The sequence below is a fragment of the Chiloscyllium plagiosum genome, unplaced genomic scaffold, assembly GCF_037043375.1.
Source record: "Chiloscyllium plagiosum isolate Xiang-an unplaced genomic scaffold, Cpla_swu_hap1 HiC_scaffold_2, whole genome shotgun sequence".
NCBI classification, from domain to species: Eukaryota; Metazoa; Chordata; class Chondrichthyes; order Orectolobiformes; family Hemiscylliidae; genus Chiloscyllium; species Chiloscyllium plagiosum.
Genome location: NW_028270140.1, coordinates 19,534,017 through 19,555,056, shown reverse-complemented (window position 1 = coordinate 19,555,056; position 21,040 = coordinate 19,534,017). Strand labels below are relative to the sequence as shown.

Below are 21,040 nucleotides of genomic sequence, written 5' to 3'. Positions count from 1 at the left end.
ACTACAGAAATGCCAGGCAACAACCATCTCCAATAAGAGACAATCTGGCCATCACCGAGACCTATTAACATGTGTGGTGGTTACCATTGACTAGAAACACAACTGCAGTTGCCATATCATACAGTGGCTACAAGAGCAGGTAGGAGGCTAGGAATATTGTGGTGAATGATGCAGCTTATGATTCCCTATAGCCTGACTACCATCTATTGGGCACAGATCAGAAATGTGATGGAATGATCACGCTTGCCTGGATGGGTGCAGTTCCAATACCATTCAAGAAACTTCAGTCCATCCAGGCCAAAGCAGCCCACTTGATTCGCGTCACATCCACAAGCATCCACCCCCTCCACTACCAATGTTCAGTGCTCTCAGTATGTGCTATTTACAAGAAGCACTGCAGAAATTCACCAAAGATCCTTAGCACATTCCAAAATCTCACCACTTCCATCTAGAAGGCAAGGGCAGCAGATACATGTGAACACCACCAACTGCAAGTACCCCTCCAAGACACTCACTATTCTGACTTGAAAATGTATTGTTGTTCCTTCATTGTCACTGGATCAAAATCCTAGAATTCACCGTGGGTCAGTCTACAATACGTGGACTGCAGTGGTTCAGGAAGGCTGCTCACCACCACGCTCTGAAGAGCAATAAATGCTTGTCCAGCCAGCGGCATCCATGTTCCATGGGTGAATTTTAAAAAAGTCATTACAATTTTATATGATTGTTTAAAGCTTCTTTTAATTGTTGTCCATTTCTTCAATTAATTTTATTCTTTTGTGCCATGATTTAATATATTTTTGTGTTCAGTCACTTGTCAGTATTAGAGCTAGTTAGATTGTCTAGTGGAGTGTTCATTGTCAGTTTAAACATCACAGAAGAAGCCACAAATCCCTAAATTTGACCACCTGTCACTATTGAAAATGAAGGATTGTGTAGTTAGGATTAGGGTTAGTGAAAGGTTGATCTTCCACTACACGGTGCCACCATCAGGGTGCGTAACAACGTATCGTATTTGCAGTGCATGCAGATTAAATATGTGCATATTTCTTCCATCGTTTTATTCCACTTTTGCATGCCTGAAATATAGACACAGGGTTCTAAAAAGACTTCATTGATTCAAAAGTGCATGTGTTCCGAATCGATTTTATACAATGTTGGTAAGAAGTGTCCTTTCAGTCAGTTTTTTTTAACCTTTAAATGTATCACATGTGGAATCTTAATGGGTAAAAAGAAAAATAACTGTTTCCTTACAGGTTGGATGTGGTGCAATTGGCTGCGAAATGCTGAAGAACCTTGCTCTGCTTGGTGTTAGCATTGGCCAGAAAAGAGGAATGGTATGTATCTTTCCTCTGGTAGTGGTCAAGTAAATGTATTCCTTGTTACTTATGTATTTATAAATCAGTCACAACAGTAAAGTAAAGTAATTAGCACAATGGTAGAAGCAGGTTATGTGCAATGTATGTTTTTACAGGCAGTGACAATTTTAGATTCTGTATGAACATTGTGAAAACTGGACTAAACAATGATTCAAATTACTTTATGATAAACTGATTTTCGATTGCATTAATCAATCTACACCCACATGACCCACTCAAATTTATGAAGGAATATTTTTATTCCACTTTTTAAAACAACAATTCAAAATTAACTCTTGGTTCATGGAAATTTTGAGACATAACATTAGGTTGTGCAGAAACCTAAGTAAAAATTCATTTTGCAAAAGTAGTATAATTTTTGAGTTGAAACTTTATTGCTGGAACAGCACAGCAGGTCAGGCAGCATCCAGGGAACAGGAGATTCGATGTTTCGGGCACAGGCCCTTCTTCAGGAAGAAGAAGGGCCTGTGCCCGAAACGTCGAATCTCCTGTTCCCTGGATGCTGCCTGACCTGCTGTGCTGTTCCAGCAATAAAGTTTCAACTTTGATCTCCAGCATCTGCAGACCTCACTTTCTCCTAGTATAATTTTTGACCACCATTTTCTTGCTCTCCTACAAACAATCTTCCAGTAACATGCCCGGAGGTCCTACGGTGCTTTTTTAAAAAACAAAACCTTCAGATAAGTAAGCAACCCCATGTGTAACTGTTTTAAAACCCAAATTTTAAAACATATTTTAAAAATTGAACACCTTGTATCAAAGCCACTTCAGCATTAGCAAGGATCACTAAATTGAGAAACCTTTTAAGGTACTCCAAAGTCTTTCTCATTTTACATCTGGAGTAGGTGGAACTTGAACCTGTCTGAACCAGGGGCAGGAGCTCTATCTCTGTGTCACAACACTTTTAACCTTGGATTATTAGATTTTTAATCCACTCCATTTAAATTTAACTTATCCATGACTTTTGCTTCCTATCATTAGTACCAGGCTTGTATCCTTTGGAGTTTTGATAATGTTATGAACAAATCTGCACTAGAGAATTGAGTACTATTTATGTTTGAGGTTTACATCTTCCTGAAAGCTGTCACCCAAATTAGATCTGACTACATTTGAAAGCAAATTTCAGTACTTTTTGTTTATAGCCAGGCATTGCTAATAATTGCTGCACTTTTAATATCACCTGGATTTATTAGCCTCGTGTTGACACTGCTGTCTGTACAAAAGGAGGGAGGGGTCAAAGCTAAGTTGGTCAAATGCCTGTACGGTGCTAACCTTACATCTAACTTTTGCGATTCCTTTGCAGATAACTATCACAGACCATGACTTAATAGAAAAATCCAATCTAAATAGACAATTTCTCTTCAGACCCCGACACATACAGGTATGATAGTGAGCAAACTAGAACTAGTCAATGTATCTTTGCCAGGAAAGGAAGATGTTCCTCAAAATTCAAAGATGTTGCTCAACCCTGCCTAAAATGCTTTATTAATTTAGTAATTGTACAGTTCACATACACATGCCATACTTCCCCAATTACCTGGAGAGCATCTAAGAGTCAATCATATTCCTATGGGCCTGGAGTCGTTTGGATGCCAGACCAGATAAAGATGGCAGCTTTCCTTCCCAAAAAGACTTTAGAGCGCCAGATTTTCTTTTAAAACAATTGACAGTTGTTCAGTCTCTCCATGAGACTAGCTCTTTATTGCTGGCTGGATAGTTGGTTTGTGATGCAGAGTGACGCCATCAGCACGGGTTCAATTCTCATACTGGCTAAGGTACCACCTTCTTGACTTCCTCCCTCGCTTGAGGTGTGGTGATTTAAATTTCATTATCTGCCGTGTTGGGTTTCACACCACTGTCCTCAGGATATTGGCCTGAGATTCTGATTGAGTCCAGTGACATTAACAGTACGCCACAGCCTCCCATACGTTCATGTGTACATTACTGTCAAGAGTTCAGTGTTTGTCAGCAGCCAGGATGCATTACTTTATGCCTTTTAATGCTTGTGGAGCTCGAGACTCTTAATCTGTATTCCCCACTATTTATCGGCACCCTGTTTCATGGAATTCAGATCCTCCTCAGTATTGAGCAACTGGTATGCTATCAAAACACTGGATGATTTCTAAAATACTGGAGTGATGAATCTGCCCTACTAGAGAGCCTGGGCCTGAGAGTTGGCCTGAAATATTCCACCAGAGTACAGGCAGCAGCAGTGAAATTAGTCCCTTTTGAAATAAATTATTGGGGAGAGGTCGTACAAAATGTTAATTTTCACCATTGTGGGAATTTGCACGCACTTTCTCTGCTTAATGACTATTGAGAGCAGCGTCCATGTGTCTTTTTGCCTTTTCTGTAGTTGGCGCTATCCAACATATTTGATAAGGTGATCCCTTTATTGTCACTGCAAACTCCAAATAAGAAACCCAGACCTTTGGTTCATTAGGACTTAAGCGCCACAGCAATTATGTATGAGCTCCAGGAAACGTAGCTTTATGGTGATCAGTTTTATTATATTCTTTGATGGAATGTGGGTGCTGTTGGCAAGGCCAGTATCTGTTGCCCTTGAACAAAGTGGTTTGTTAGACCTTTTCAGAGGGAGGATAATCGTCAACTTCATTATTGTGAAGTCCAGACAAAGTGAGATTTCTTTCCCTATAAGACATTAGTGAACGAGATTGGTGTTTACAACAATTAATATTTTCATGGTCCCCATTACTGAGACAAGCTATATATTCTAGATTTATTATTTGAATTCAAATTCCGTGGTGGGATTTGAACCCATCTTGGGTTGCAGAGCTTGGCTTAAGCCTCTGGATTACTAGTCCAGTAACATTAGTTCATGCTATATTCTCTCCAATTTGTGACAATTTAATAATGTATTCAGTGTTTTCCTTAAAACATTAATCTGAGTCCTCTGTTTTCTTGACAGAAACCAAAGAGCTACACAGCTGCAGCAACCACCTTGGCAATAAATCCCCAGATAAAAATAGATTCTCACCTAAACAAAGTTTGTCCATCGACTGAGAATATTTATAGTGATAATTTTTATAGCCAAATGGATGTTGTCATCACTGCACTGGATAACGTGGAAGCAAGGAGATACGTAGACAGGTAATGGATGTATAAATGAGAAGGTGACTGTAGACATGGGTGTAAAGTATTACACTGTGAGCAGCATGGTGGCACAATGGTCAGCAATACTGCCTTGCAGCACCAGAGACATAGATTTGATTCCAGCCTTGTCTGTCAAGATTGCACGTTCTCCCCGTGCTTGCCTGTGTTTGCCCTGTCTGCTCTGGTTTTCTCCCGTAGTTCAAAGCTGCCCAGGTTACGTAGGTTACCCATAGTTATAACCCCATATGGGTGTTGGGTGGAGCGAGAAAGGTGGGCTTGGATAAGTTGCTCTTTGGAGGTTGGTGCAGACTGACTTGTTGTAAATGAAAACACTGTAGCAAAACACTGGCCTGCAGTAAATGAAAACGTTGAATTGTATCTCTGTTATCTTGGGATTCAGGGAGGGTGTGGTTTGTCAGTCTTTCAGAATCATATCCACAATTTTTCCCATATTAGGATTGGGGTTCTGTGCTGAACATCATTATTTTGATTCTGGTACTTGTTGGGCAACTCCAGACAAAACTAGCTTCATTTTGTCCAGGCAAATTCACAGTCTTTCTGTGAGCGTTCTGTTCAGGTAGTGGTTAAGTTTTAATGTCACCAAACAGCTGACTGTATTATCAACATTAGGCTGACAGGGTAAACTGTGACGTTAAATTGCAGAGTGCAAGATGCCTAAGTGGGGAAAGGGCATCTCATTTTGCCCAAGTGTGTTTCATTCACTTTTGAATCCACGAGACTTAGAAAAATGTCAGAACAGTATCAAGATTTATGGCAGGGCAATTACATTCAAAAAGACTTTGGTCATTTAGAAAATCACTAAATGTTGGAGGTAATTCAGATGACGGGACTATAGAATTTGAGGTATAAAGAAAGATTGAGGAGGTTAATCTTCCATTGGGTATAAGGTGATCCTTATGTAAACCCTGCTTTTATTTATTACAAAATGATAGTGAGAAATAAGCAATATTTCAATTGATTATTCTCCTATAATATCATATCTGTTATAGTCAGTTTGAATAAATAGGTTAACTAAGTGGTATGGTCTACCATCTAGATATTTTGCTATCCACCAAAGAAATCCACATGTGGTGGTAACCATCCTTGAGTGCATTCCCAATGATATAAATGCTCATTGTTAATTGTCCACGTTTAATCTTTGTTTCAGTTCTTAGGAGACCTGTGGAAGTTGTCTGGTATGTGTACTTAATTGCATTGACACATCAGTGTCTGAATGTACATTTCTGTTATTGGGTTATTGTCATAGGATAAAGGTGAAATCTTACAAAGGGCAATCATGGACTCCAGGAAAGGAGAAAAGTGAACTCTTGCTGAACAAAATGGGAATGGACACGAAGAAGAAACAAGATGATAAAGTTCAATGGAGACAAAGCCAAACTTTAAAAAGAGACAGGACTAAAGCAGTGGCTGGACACCACGCTTTAGGAAGAATGTAAAGGCATTAGAGAAGTAACAGAAAAGATTCATGAGAATAGTTCCAAGAATGAAGAACTACAGTTACATATGGTGATTGAAGAAGCTGGCATTGTTATCATTGCAGAAGAGATGATTGACAGGAGCCATGATTAGAGAGGACTGGACAGAGTAGGTAGAGAAATGCTTCTAATTGATGGAAGATGGAAAGCCAGAAGGTGCAGATTTACAGTATTTGGCAAAATAATCAATGGTGATGAACTTTTTTAAATGCAGTTACTAGTTAGGATGTGGAATGCATTGCCTGAGAATGTGGAGAAGGCAAATTCAATCATTGTCTGAATAGGGAGAAAAGCGCAACACTGTATTGGAAAGGTGGAGAAGAGCCGCCAGGATGAATTGCTCTTGCAGAGAGTCAGGAAGAATACCATGGGCCAAATGATTTCCTTCCTGTAACCAACTGCTTTCTATAGAGTTAAGAATTGGAAAAAATAGGCAAAATATCCAAACATTGACTAAAATAATTAATAAAAGAGACAATTTAGAAGCTGAATTAAATCAAAATACTGCATATACTAGAAATCTAAAAGAAACTGAGGCCTGGCAGCACCTGTGGAGAAAGAAACAGACCTGCTGTTTGAGTCCATAATGGACTACTGTTCAGAAGAACAACCATATTGGATTCAAAAAGTTAACTCTTTTTCTCTCTCCACAGATGCTGCCAGAGCTGCTGAGTTTCTCCAGTATTTTGGACTTTTAATTGAAAGTTAAAACCTAGTCATGATCAAAAACTTTAGGCCATTGTCACCTTACAGCATTGCTTCTTCTAATTAATCTTAAGATTTTTGTTGCATGTACAAGCAAGGAAGAATTGGTAGCTTTGATTTGCAAAGTTTAAAAGAGGCTCCAACTCATTCAGGAGTACCTCTAAATATAATAGCTTACAATAAAACCAAGATTAAATGTTGAATTTGGGGAGGGGGTGTGGGAGGGAGGAGGAGGAGAGAGTGGGGAAGGACATGAGAGAGTGCCATGAGAAACAAGGAATATTGGCCAGGATGGAGTTTCTGTATTGATGCAATGGAATGATCTGGGCTCTAATTTGTATCCAAATTGGTGCATGTTTAATTATTAATTTAAATATTGAGTTTTCAGTTGCAACATGTTTTGAAATTGGCCAGTCCAGAATTGCTGTGAATCTCCACAATTGGGCAACTGGGCACTTTAAAGAATATCTTTAGAGCAAATTTATTTAATTTGGTATAGCTCACAATGGGTTTATATCAAAAAGAGAAGTACTTCTGATCAGTGCTAACGCAGCACCTGTATATAATTCAACATTTAAAAACTGAAAATTACTCTTAAAATAATGTGAAAGTATTACTAGTAGATGGTCCAATAAAACTAGTAGATGGTCCAGTCATGAATTTCTTAGTAAATTCCTCCTTAATTTTTAAAATGTTCTCAAAAGCCTCCAAATAGGTTTCCAGTTACGGAAACTCCCAGTAGTGATTAAGCTATCCAGGGAGCAAGATAGGTGGCAGGATTTGCTTCTGGCATAATTTGTTTTTTTTTAAATTGCATAGTAAAACATAGAACTTATCTTGGACAAAGCATGATTTGTGTCGAGAATTCTGGGATCTTTTTTATGTTACACATAGGTTACACTATATCTGACCAAGCGCACTACTCTTATAGTTTTATACAAGGACATTCCGAAGTGCTTTGCACCAATGGATTTGCAATCATAGTAGGCAAGATAATTATCAGCCTTTATTAATTAATTTGTTATTGTTTTCATGTTAAATAATGTTTTTGTATACGTGGGATAATTTAATGCAAATTCCCCAAGATGCACATTTTATCTAGCTTGTGTGAATTACTCGTAGCTTGGTTCTCTGAAAGATGCTCATTTTTCTTGACCGACTGTTATGTGTTAACAGTTGACTCTCTTTCACTGTCTTTTCATTTACAGTCGTTGTGTATCAAATCAGCGTCCACTTCTAGATTCGGGAACCATGGGGACAAAAGGGCATACAGAGGTCATTGTGCCAAATCTGACAGAGAGCTACAATAGCCATGTAAGTACATACTTCCAAACAGTGCAATAACCCCGTGTTTTGTTTCTAACCTACAGTCAAATTGGGAGCATTGAAGAGACAATTCTTAAGACAAGGGCAAGTAGGGAGACATGCGAATGTTTAGTGACAACCATACCACTGAATTTTAATTAATTTTCCTAAATGTACAGGTGACAGGTGTTCGATTTTAGACATGCACTTCTCCCATCCATCAAAGAAAAAGTCTTTACACACTGTCATAGCAATTCACCTCCTCTTCCCTTTCTTTACACCATGTTTTATCTAATTTTTTTGCCTTTAGAAGGAAGCATTTTTGAACAGACTGCCTGCCTCATTGAAGTAATTATTATTAATATCAGTACAGTCTTGTTCCTCAATTGTTTGGGCATTACATTGAAAGATGATCTTTCCCTTCACGGTCACTCAAGTTCCTGTTGGACTCTGCCAATCTTAGTGTAGTCAGCTGCTTGTTGTAACATCAATAAAAGTGCTCTTTCTTGTAGGACCAATCAAAAGTTTCCTTCTTCCTTCTAGCTTGACATAACTGCTTATAAAACTTACTATCACCTAACTTATGCATACATATTTTTAGTTTAGACTAGACTAGATTCCCTACAGTGTGGAAACAGGCCCTTCTGCCCAACCAGTCCACACCAACTCTCCGAAGAGTAACCCACCCAGACCCATTTCCCTGACTAATAGACCTAACACTATGGGCAATTTAGCATGGCCAGTTCACCTGACCTGCATATCTTTGGACTGTGGGGGGGAAACCAGATCACCCGGAAAAAAATCACGCAGACGTGGGGAGAATGTGCAAGCACCGCATGGGCAGTCACCCGAGACTGGAATTGAACCTGGCACCCTGGTGCTGTGAGGCAGCAGTGCTAACTATTGAGCCACCGTGTATTTCAAAGCATTTAAACTGACATAAATGTTGTGGTTCTGTTTGCTGAACTGGGAATTTCTGTTGCAGACGTTTCGTCCCCTGTCTAGATGACATCCTCAGTGCTTGGGAGCCTCCTGTGAAGCGCTTCTGTGATGTTTCCTCCGCATTTAATTCTATTCTTTCGGCATTCGTGCAGGAACCGGAGTTGTTCGTATGTGGAGCTTAGGCGGTTGGCCCAGGATTCCCATTTCCTGGCTTGTCTTAGCGTCTCTCGCCCGTAGGTGTTCAAAGTTTGGGAGAAGATTTGTAGCTCGGGTGCTCGTTGTTGTGGTTCTGTTCGCCGAGCTGGGAATTTGTGTTGGAGATGTTTCGTCCCCTGTCTAGGTGACATCCTCAGTGCTTGGGAGCCTCCTGTGAAGCGCATTTAAAATGCCGGAGGAAACATCAGAGAAGCGCTTCACAGGAGGCTCCCAAGCACTGAGGATGTCACCTAGACAGGGGACGGAACGTCTGCAACACAAATTCCCAGCTCAGCGAACAGAACCACAACAACGAGCACCAGAACTACAAATCTTCTCCCAAACTTTGACATAAATTGCAACCTGTGCTCAATTTGCAACTTCTATTTATAGAAAGGTTCCTTGCATATAAATAAAGTACTCTATTCTTCATTTTGTGGCCATATAACCTGATCTATTATATTATTGCATCATAAAAAGGAGGCTTATGTGACGATGAGACGAGATGGTTCCAATGAGGCGATGGAGAGTTACAGATTAGCTCGGAAGGATTTAAAGAGAGCGTAAAGAAGAGCAAAGAGAGGACATGAGCAGTCTTTAGCAGATAGAATAGTGGAGAACCTAAAGCTTTCTAGAGGTATGTGAGGAATAAAAAGATGACTAGGGTAGGAATAGGGCCAGTCAAAGACAGAAGTGGGAAGTTATGTGTGGACCCTGTGGAGGTCTGAGAGGTGCTAAACAAATATTCCACTCAGGAAAAGGAGAATATTGTAGAGGAGACGAATGAGGTATGAGATATTAGACTAGAATGGATTAAGGTTAGTAAGGAAGTTCGAGAAGGAATGAAAGTAGACAAGTCCCCTGGGCCAGATGGGATTTATCAGAGGCTTCTCTGAGGAACTAGGGAGGAGTGTAGGAGCCTTTGGCTTTGATCTTTGAGTCGTCATCGTCAAATAATCCACTGACATTCACTATCATGTTTGGATAATGGAACCTTGAACAGTATGTCCAGTAGGCAGGGAATGCTGACACTGACTTTGTACTAGAGCAAACCTGGTGCTCATGGAATCCAACCATGGGCTACAGGAGGAGAAAGTGAGGTCTGCAGATGCTGGATCACAAAGTTGAAACTTTATTGCTGGAACAGCACAGCAGGTCAGGCAGCATCCAGGGAACAGGAGATTCGACGTTTCGGGCACAGGCCCTTCTTCAGGAATGAGCAGAGAGTGTTCAGCAGGAGAAGATAAAAGGTAGGGAGGAGGGACTTGGAGGAGGGGCGTTGGAAATGTGATAGGTGGAAAGAGGTCAAGGTGAGGGTGATAGGTCGGAGTAGGATGGAGGCGGAGAGGTCAAGAAGAAGACTGCAGGTCAGGAAGGCGGTGCCGGGCTGGAGGGATCCGGCTGAGACAAGGTGGGGGGAGGGGGGATGAAGAAACTGGTGAAGTCCAAGTTCATCCCCTGCGGTTGGAGGGTTCCCAGTCGGAAGATAAGACGCTCCTCCTCCGACCGTCGGGTTGTTGTGGTTTGGCGGTGGATGAGTCCAATATCCTCGGTGGAGTGGGAGGGGGAGTTGAAATGCTGTGCTACAGGTTGGTTGGGTTGGTTCGTCCGGGTGGCCCAGAGGTGCTCTCTGAATCGCTCCGCAAGTAGGCGGCCTGTTTCCCCAATATAGAGGAGGCCACACCGGCTGCAGCGGATGCAGTAGATGATGTGGGTGGAGGTGCAGGTGAATCTGTGGCGGATATGGAAGTTACCTTTGGGGCCTTGGAGAGAAGTGAGGGGGGAGGTGTGGGCGCAAGTGTTGCACCTCCTGCGGCTACAGGAGACCTAGTGGTCATGGAATCATACTGAAGCTAGGCATTTCTATGATTTTTGTGTGTGTAGAACCATCCCTTTTGTGAGCAATCTGATATACTTATCAGAATAGAAACAGATAAGAGAAAATTGGTAAGAGAAAAGCAATGTTGTTTGGGAATGGTATCAGCAATGTGACTATATCACAATAGTGCCTAGACTTCAAAAATAGTTCATTAGTTGCAAAGGTCCTTCATGAAAGTTGTAATATCAATGCAGTTTTAGATTTATGCTTTGGTTACACAGCTGAACCAAATTTCAATTGCCATATAATGTATAATTGGAATTTACTTTGCCATTAATTTAGGATGTAAAACAATACATAGCAATATATAGGAGTAATTCTGTGTAAATGTGAATATGAAATGCTTCAGTCATTATCATTTTGCATAGATGAATTGTTGCTCCATTTAAATGTATCTCAAGTTAGAAAATCCTTTTGAAGAAGTATGGGGTTATTTTGGAAAGAGTGATTTATTAATTATTTAAATAATTAATTGAATCAGAGTCCATAATACTATTAAAATGATGATGGTTTATAGTTGGAAATGGTTGTAGATTAAGCATGGAAATGATACTTCAGTAGATTGCTGCTGGTAAAGATTGGAATAGATGCAGTAGGGTGGTTGAATTTTGATGTTATTGAACTATACATCCAGCATGTTCAGAAAGTGGAAGTTGATGCTATACAAGTTGAAAGTGATTGCTATGTGATATCAATGATTAAAGTTTTAAAAACTTCAACTTTTTTGTGATTCACTGTTGGTTTTTTGCAGCGAGATCCTCCTGAAGAAGAAATCCCATTTTGCACATTAAAATCATTTCCTGCATTAATTGAACATACAATACAGTGGTCAAGAGATAAGGTATGAAACAGCTGTAGTATTTTAAATCAGCTTCTTTAGAAAGCATGTCAATTTAAGTGCTATCCTGTTAATTTATGATGGAAAAATCTTATTCCATTTCTCATTTCAGTTTGAAAGTTCCTTTTCTTACAAACCCTCAATGTACAACAAATTCTGGGAAAACCATAAATCAACAGACAATGTTCTGCAGGTGAGAGTTATTGTTTCAATATACAGACTTGAGGATCAGACTTTGAACAGTGCATAATTTCACAGTATTTGTTAACAGAGCATTGCAGCTTGACTTTTTAATACAGGTTAGATAAATGCTTATTTGTTTTGACTGTCAACATACATTTTGATGTTCAAAAGCCTTGGAGATGCTGTGTTAATAGCATTACAACTGAAGAAGGCCTGGCAGTTAAGCCTAAGTTATCTTTTTTTCTCCCCAAAACTGATGGCCATGCTTTTGGACTTGGATATAGTATGGGATATATAGCTGAATATGTGTCTGTAATGGTGCAGAAGAGAGGGCTTTGGATTCCTAATACATTTGAGACTGATTTGGGGGGAGGTGAGAATGATGCAATCTTAACAGCTGGCACCTTAGTTGTGATTAACCCCCAACTTGGAAGGGAGGTTCTGAGAATATAATTGAGGAAACAGTTAGGGCCAATTAGCGACCTGGAGCTGAATTTGTATAAAAGCATAAGGCATGGGCATGTTCCTTAGTCAGCACTTGTGTTTGTCTTCTCAAGAGTCAGGAATGAAGCACAAACCATATCTGAGTAGGTTTCTTGGTTTAACTTACAATTGTGAATCCATCTTTGCATTTCTGTTAAAGAAGATGAGTTATACAAATCAGCCTCATTCTCTTTACCTTCATCCTTTTTGGCTAAATTTTCAAACATTGTATCCAATAACTGAATTTCCAAATTGTCTCACTTTCATTGGCTCCTTTTTCTCCATAAACAGTTCTATGGGCTTGAGATTTAGTCACAACACAGTCAGGAAACAATCCAAGATGTTTCTCCTGAAACGTTTCCATTTCTTTTACATTCACTGATTGTTCCACCACCCTTGGTGGAGCCAATATTCTTGAACCTCTCGGGTCATTTCTTAAAATCAATTCCATCTATAGGAATTTGTTTCATTACTATTGCTACAATTCCTTGTTAACTACATTCATTATTCTGTATCCATTTTTAAATCCAACTCTCTACATTGAGCTGGTTTGTAACCTCCACATATACCTCCACTTAATATCTCCTTCATTTGACTTTTTGAGAGTTGAATAGTATCATCAGCCAATATCAGTGACTTGGTAAAAACAATGACTGCAGATGCTGAAAACCAGAGTCTAGATTAGAGTGGTGCTGGAAAAGCACAGCAGTTCAGGCAGCATCCGAGGAGCAGTTAAATCGACGTTTCGGGCAAAAGCCTTTCATTAGGAATACAGGCAGAGAGCCTGAAAGGTGGAGAGATAGGTGAGAGGAGGGTGGGGGTGGGAAGAAAGTAGCATAGACTACAATAGGTGAGTGGGGGAGGGGATGAAGGTGATAGGTTAGGGGGGAGGGTGGAGTGAATAGGTGGAAAAGAAGATAGGTAGGTAGGACAAGTCATGGGGACATTGCTGAGCTGGAAGTTTGGAACTGGGGTGAGGTGGGGGAAGGGGAAATGAGGAAACTGTTGAAGTCCACATTGATGCCATTGGGTTGAAATCAGTGACTTGTTCCAACATGTCCAATTTATTTCACCTCTTGCTGTCATGCCTTTCCCTCCCTCCCAGAGTCATGATAGGATTTCTCTTGTACTCACCTATCATCTTGCCAACCTCCATATTCAACAGATCTCCCTCCACCATTTTGGTCATCTCTAGTGTGAGGCAACACATCCTCCCCTTTTCAGCATTCTGTCCAGGCCACACTCCTCTTGACACCCTATCATTATAGACTTGACTGCTTTGAAATTAATTTGCCTGTTGCGTACCCTAGTGTTACATTGAGCAATAACTTGATTCTTTAGTGTGGTTTGTGACTCAGAGGCAAGGATGTGTAGAGCCCACTCACAGCTCCAAAATATCCTCAACAATATCCAGATATGATGATTCATATTCAACCTGTCAGAATTTGATTTCAGTATTAACTGTCGTAACTTGGGAGCTGAAATTCAGGTTTAAAGTGTGGAGGCAGACCACCAAGACTATCTACTTGACATTAACTTAACTGTCAGCTTTGTAAATCTGCTCTGCTCTTATAATGGTACTACTGTTTCACAACCACACAACTAATCCATTTTACGCTGACAAAAACCCTTTAGTGCCCAATCTCCTGAATGAGTACTTATGATGCAATGTTGCACAAAGAAATGGTTAAATTCAGCAAACCTGAATTAAAATGCGGCAATAGACAAAATATGTGCTGCAATATTGAGATTTTCTGTTAGCAGTGTTTATTTGAAAAGTTTTGAATTTAATATTGAGGGCAGATACCATTATTCTTTTCCACAATTGTGTTTTGTAGCGAATGCAAAATGGAGAAAGTTTAGAAGGATCATTTCAAGCAATTAAATTACTTAATAGGTGGCCCTCAGGTTGGCATGAGTGTGTGGCCCTGGCACGAGTTAAATTTGAAAAATATTTCCATCACAAGGTAAGGCACAATAATAATTCAATCAGTGCATCAGTATTGCAGATTAATATTCTTGTGTTCTGATTTATTTTTTATGGTAATGACAGTAGAAATATTACCCTGCCCATTTAATTACTTTACCTAAACTCGGTGATTGTAGTATTTCTTTTTCAGTACAAATATTATCTGTGCTTAACAGGCTGTTTGGTATATTATGATTAAAATTATTGGTTTTGCATTTTTTCCATCCACAGCAGTGCTATTAGTTTCTGATAAATTGAATATAACTCTCAGTCCACCATGCATTGCTGCCATCCTGGCCTAGCCTTCACCACCATTTGCTTCCCCATTCAACAAGCCATTTCCAACCAGGGGAACCATTACCACTCCCTATGTGCTCACCCTGCCATTGTATCTCCACACTGTCCTTACTGCTTGTCTCTTCTCCTCCCTTGCCCAACCTACCCCCCCCCCCATATATATCGAACTTGATCACCTCCACCATCCATCCCCCCCACCCCACCCCAGTTGTCTTGGTCCACCTGGTCTACCCTAGTGTCTATCTCTGTCTCTGTCTTCCTCCTCTACTCCTCCACTCCATTCTCTCTTTGCTGTCTCCCCAGCAATCTCTGCCTGCCTTTGACCCACCATATCATCTCCCCATTGTCTCTCTCACCCTTCCCTTCTCTCCCTGTTGTCTCACTGTATCCACCCCCATCTTCTCCATACTAACTGTCCATACTAACCCTCTCCAAACATAGTCTCTCCTTGCTAGACCCACATTGTCTCCCCACTGTCTCTCTTTACATATATTGTCTCTCCTCCGTCTCTCTCCCGTCATCATTCTTCAACTACATTCTCTCCCTCCTGTCTCTCTCCAACCCCATTTTTTTTTTCCCTGCTGTCTCTCCCCATCTTGTTTTCTCATTGCTGTCTTTATTACATCCCCGTGCTCCTGGCTCCCATTCTCTTTTGTTTACCAGCAAAGAATCATTAACTGACTAATGTTCATTCTCGCAATGCACAAAAGAAAGATTTGAGATTGTCGGCCTCGTCTACAAAGCAGCAGCAGTGACCCATTCTTTATCTTCCTCCAGGCGGTACAACTTCTGCACTCATTTCCACTAGATACTAAACTGAAGGATGGAAGTAAGTATTGTGGTAAAGTTTGTTCATTGCGTTTTTAGTGCCAACTCTTGCAGTGGCTATCTGTCCGACATATATGGGATTGAGCAACCTAAACCAGGGATCTCATATTTATTTTCCTAATCTAATTCAAGTAATCTGATTACTAGATCATGCTATAATTATACCGTAAATGGGAAAAGCTCAGGGTTCCTATTCTTGACTTCTGCCTAATGATGTTTACAGTAGAGGTGGTGGATATTGGGTGAGGGCAGGAATGGGCCTATTGTTGGACCCTGACTGTTTGCTCTTACAGGAGCATTGACCCAGATTAAAACTCTTCATGAGAGTTAGGTTGTTAAACGATTTTTAAATGGTTTGTGTAACACAGTGACCTGTTTGAATAGGGTAAGCAGCAAGGTGTTGTCTTAATGAATTGGATTGAAAAATGGAAGAATCAACAGTGCAAGCACTGAAAAGCAAGAATACATTAGAATGGGTGAATTTGACTTCACATCAAATACAGATAGAGAAGTAAAGAGAAAGTTTTCTTTCTCAATCCAAATAATTCTATCAGGAAAAGTAAAAACTTTTTTCTTTGGAATAGTCTCAATTTCACTGTTTGTAATATTTCCAGCATCAATTAATGCATGAAGGAGTGAGTCTTAACAATCGCAAACATACTACCTGACATGAAGGGTTGATTGGTTGTAATTGACATTAATATTTTTAAAGTTTGTAATCAGGCTAATCTTCTGGGGTAAGTTCAATCCATATCTACCACACATATACAGCATTTTCATGACATTTAGTGCATGTCAATTATGAAGCAAAAATGAAGGTGCCATTTTCTCAAACCTACAAACTAAACTGTAAAATTGAAACAGGTTGGTGGTATTTAACAACAGTTCATCTGTTCTTCTCCTGACGTTGCTGTGTCATTTGCTCATAAATTAAAGTGTTAAAAATGTGCTGCTTATTTTTGTCAGAAAAACCCAGTCAATTTTTATTTTTACCTAGCTCAGGCTTGCCACTTGAGTGTAAACTGTGCTTGGTTTCTTCTGGTTTAAATAGTTCAGTTTTACTCTAGCCATTGAACATACCAGCAATACCATTATTCAGCTGGAGTTTGCACTGCTTAAAGAATGCAGAAGAAATACAAGCCTGTAATGTGCAAAAATTGTTGGTTTTTCTTAAAAGGATTCTCCACTCACCTTAAATAAATGTCTCGCTAACAAGATTGAAATTCCTTGTACAAGCCATATTTCTCTTGAGAAAGTTGTGGGTTGACTTGAATCACTACAGTCTGTGCAGTGAAGTCATGTGAAAAGGGAACTTTTAGGGATTCTTACCTGGCAATGGCACAGGAAAGTCAGAATGGTGAGAAATTTGGAGAAGAATGTGGAGTTGTGGTGTTCTACTGCAACAGCTATCCTTGGTCTTCGAACAAAGAACAGTATACCACAGAAACAGGCCCTTCAGCCCACAACGACTGCACTGACATAAAGCCTTTCTAAACTAAAAACGTTTGCCTCGATGTGGTCTGTATTCCTCTATTCCCTGCATATTCAGATATCCTGTCAAACTGCCTCTTGAATGTTGCTATTGTATCTGACTGCCACCTCCTCTGATAGCACTTACCACGCTGTGTAGAGAAACATGCCCCTCACACCTCCTTTAAACTTATCCCCTTTAACTTTAAACCTATGTCTTCGTGTAATTGACCTTGCTACTTTGGGGAAAAAGACTCCAATTATTCATTTTCTCCATGCCTTTTATAATTTTGTAAACTTCTATCAGGGCACCCCTCATATTTAAATATTCAAGTGAAAACAAATCAAGTTTGTCCAATCTCTCCTCATGGCTAATACCATGCTACGTCCCTGCAAACCATTTCTGTACCCTCACCAAAGCTTCCACATCCTCCTTGTAGTGTGCCAATCAGAACTGTACAAAATATTCTAAATGTGACTTGACTAAAGTACTATACAGCTGTAAAATGCCTTGGCAATTTTTATGCTCTGTGCCCTGACCGATAAAGGCAAGCAAGCAAGCTATGTGTCGTCTTAATTAGCTTAAAATTCCAGAATCCCTACATTATGGAAAGAGGCAATTTGGCCCATCAAATCTGCACCCACCCTCTGAAGAACATCCAGCCAGATTAAAACCACCTACCCTATACTTATAACCCAATGTTTACCATTGTTAATCCATCTATCCTGCACATCCCTGGACACTGGGGACAATTTAGCATGGCCATTTAACCTAACCTGAATATCTTTGGACTGTGGGATGAAACCGAAGCACCTGGTAGAAACCCACACAAACATGGGGAGAACATGTAAACTGTACGGAGACAGTCACCCAAGGCTGGAATTGAATCTGGGTCCCTGGCACTGAGAGGCAGCAGTGCTAACCACTGAGCCACCCCATATTATCCACTTGTCTTCTAGGGTAAACCTAACAAACTTGCCTGGAATTTGTTCATGTTTTATTTTAATTATTGAGATTCTGTTTGTTTGCAGGCTTATTTTGGCAGTCACCAAAGAGGCCACCCTGTCCAATGCAGTTTGACATAAATGATGAATTGTAAGTAACTATCAGGATTTGTATTTCATTATCTCTGTTGGAATTCTGTCCCAATTGCATGTTCTGTTTGGATTCCCTAAAATCTGGATTACAGTTTTTATTGTCCGATATTTTGATAAATAGTGGGATGATATTGAATTGTAACAGAGAACCTTTTACTTTCCAACTTTTATAATAGTGCATTTATTCCACTATTTCTACAGAGAATAGATGACATATTTGATAAACTCAAGTTTTTATACTAAATACTTGTAAATAATGTTTGCAATCACAAAAGATTCTACTTCAATTTTTTTGCACGAGAAGAATTGTAATTAATTAAATCAGTTGTGCTATCTTTTGCCATTTGTATGCAAATAAGCAATTAGAGTACAGAATCAAAAACTTAATTACCATTTTAATGGGTATTTGTGTTTCATTTAAGTCCAATAAACACTCAATTAGGTAAATATGACCTCTTAATTAACTAGTTAACAGCAGTGTTGACCAGAATGTATTAATCAAATTGCATTTATTTTTAATGTTTCTCCGATTAGGCTGTATTCCTTCGTGGTGCTGTCACATGATATTGTATCCTGTTTTGATTTAAAGTACAAGGAAATCATTCTCAGAATTGTAACCTCTAATTTCTTATTGTTTTAGACATTACAATTTCATATTAAGTGCTGCGAGACTTTTTGCAACAACTTACAAGGTTCCATACATGGAAAGGGTAGGTCTTTATCTTTAGATAAAAGGTTTTCAACATCTTGCATTCATATAGCACCTTTCACATTTCAGACTTCAGGTACTTCACAAGACTGTAATCAGATAAAACATTAATACTAAGCCATTGTATATTAAAACAGGTGATTGAAGAGTTGGGTTTTAGGAAGAATCTTAAAGGAGGAGAAAGAGACAGACAGGTTTAGGGATGGGAGTTTAAGGCATAAACTAGATAAGTCACAGTGACCAAAGCAGAACAAAATAAATTGGTTGTAAATTAAGCTGCATTTGAGGGAGTGCATAATTTTGGACAATTAAAGGATTGTAGCATGTTAGAAGTGAGAGAAGGCAAGGCAGGGTAGAATTTGAAAATAAGAATGAGTGTTTTAAAATTAAGGCCTTGATGGACCAGAAATCGCTGTAGATGAATGAGTGAATGGGACTTAGTTGTGAGTCAGAGTATAGGCAGTAGAGTTTCAAATGCAATTGAGTTGCCATAGATTGGAAGATGGAGGAGAAAGTGAGGTCTGCAGATGTTGGAGATCAGAGCTGAAAATGTGTTGCTGGAAAAGCGCAGCAGGTCAGGCAGCATCCAGGGAACAGGAGAATCGACGTTTCAGGCATAAGCCCTCCTGAAGAAGGGCTTATGCCCGAAACGTCGATTCTCCTGTTCCCTGGATGCTGCCTGACCTGCTGCGCTTTTCCAGCAACACATTTTCAGCATTGGAAGATGGAGGCTGGATAGAGGGATGTTGTAATAATCACTTTTGAACATAACAAAGCCATAGAATCCCCACTCTGCACTGACCGTCCGAAGAGCATCCCACCCATTCCCAATCCTCTACCTATCCCCATAACCCCATATTTACCGAGGCAAATCCACCTAGCTTTCACATACCTAGATTCTGTGGACAATTTAGCATGACCAATACACCTAACCTGCACATCTTTCCACTTAGAAGGAAACCAGGGCATCTGACGGAAACCCTTGCAGACACTGAGAACATGCAAACTCTCACATAGAGAGTTATCTAAGATTTAGGTCCCTGGCTGTGAGGTAACAGTGTTAATCACTGAGTCACCATGTCACCCAGGTTTGAGCTGTGATGGTTGGCAGAACATTATAATCCAAATGATTCTGCACTTTAACCACCAAACCCTGCTGAATTAGTTGATCTCAGAAAGACAGCTGGAGAAGCACAAGTAATTTGGCAACCTCTGGAGGTCCTCAAGTGTGGATTTCGGAGGACAGAGGCAGTGTCCTCATTCTCCTGGCATTGAGTCAGTTTAGGTGATTAGAGAGTGGGATTTGCTGAAAATTATGACACGGGCAGCAGTGTTTTTTAAGACTGTAAAGTTTATGGATGGTAGGCTATAGCAGACCCACTGGGAGTGCATTGGAATAGTCAAACTATAAAGGAAACAAGGCTGAAATGATAGTATCAGCAGCAAATGAACTGGGATGAGCAAATGCAGTTGATGTTACAAATGTGGAAGTGGTCTGTCTTGGTAATAGTATAGATGTGAAGTCAAAAGCTCACCTCAGGAATAAATATGACACCCAAGTTGTGAAACAATAGCTTAATTTCAGATTGTTGCCAGGGAAAAGAAATTGTAGCAAAGAATAGAATTTGAAGTGGGAAACTTTTTTTTGCTGTATTTCATGGCAGGAGATTTACTTTCTACTACTGGAATGAAATAAAAATTGTAATATAATGAAAAAGTGCATGTCTCTCGGAATTTGCAACAAAAGGCCATGATTTCTGGAAAGGTTTACATTATAACTGTTTGGCTTATTGCAGGATGTATCCAAGCAAGCTATCTCCAAAATACTCTCCAAGGTTGAGATTCCAAAATTCACCCCTTCTGCAAAAGTAAGTAATCGAGTCACAAATTAGAGCGGAGTTTGGGAAAGTGACTTATTTCACACTGTTAGTGTTTAGATTTGTGCATTGTATGATGGTGTATTTCAGCACTGTGAACTATTGAGCATGATCCAAGGGCTTTAATGTTTATAATGCAATGATTGTTTTTGAAATTCATGCCCTATCACATCATTGGTCAGTAATTCTTGACATTTTTAAATAGTCCAAAATTTATTGAAGCTAAAATAAATTTGAGGCATTCCTATTTCCAGAATGCATCCAAGTTACACA

The 21,040-nt window shown here is 39.8% G+C and overlaps 1 protein-coding gene across 1 annotated transcript in view; it reads left to right on the top strand.

The window, feature by feature from the left end:
* uba6 (ubiquitin like modifier activating enzyme 6) overlaps window positions 1-21,040 on the top strand; it is a 122,110-nt gene that overhangs the window by 82,303 nt on the left and 18,767 nt on the right. The window contains exons 17-27 of the mRNA XM_043720610.2: window positions 1,257-1,337; window positions 2,683-2,760; window positions 4,309-4,490; window positions 7,903-8,008; window positions 11,767-11,856; window positions 11,966-12,046; window positions 14,358-14,486; window positions 15,563-15,614; window positions 18,116-18,179; window positions 18,822-18,891; window positions 20,687-20,758. Coding sequence (XP_043576545.2) covers window positions 1,257-1,337; window positions 2,683-2,760; window positions 4,309-4,490; window positions 7,903-8,008; window positions 11,767-11,856; window positions 11,966-12,046; window positions 14,358-14,486; window positions 15,563-15,614; window positions 18,116-18,179; window positions 18,822-18,891; window positions 20,687-20,758 — 1,005 coding nt within the window. The remainder of the gene's footprint in view (window positions 1-1,256; window positions 1,338-2,682; window positions 2,761-4,308; window positions 4,491-7,902; window positions 8,009-11,766; window positions 11,857-11,965; window positions 12,047-14,357; window positions 14,487-15,562; window positions 15,615-18,115; window positions 18,180-18,821; window positions 18,892-20,686; window positions 20,759-21,040) is intronic.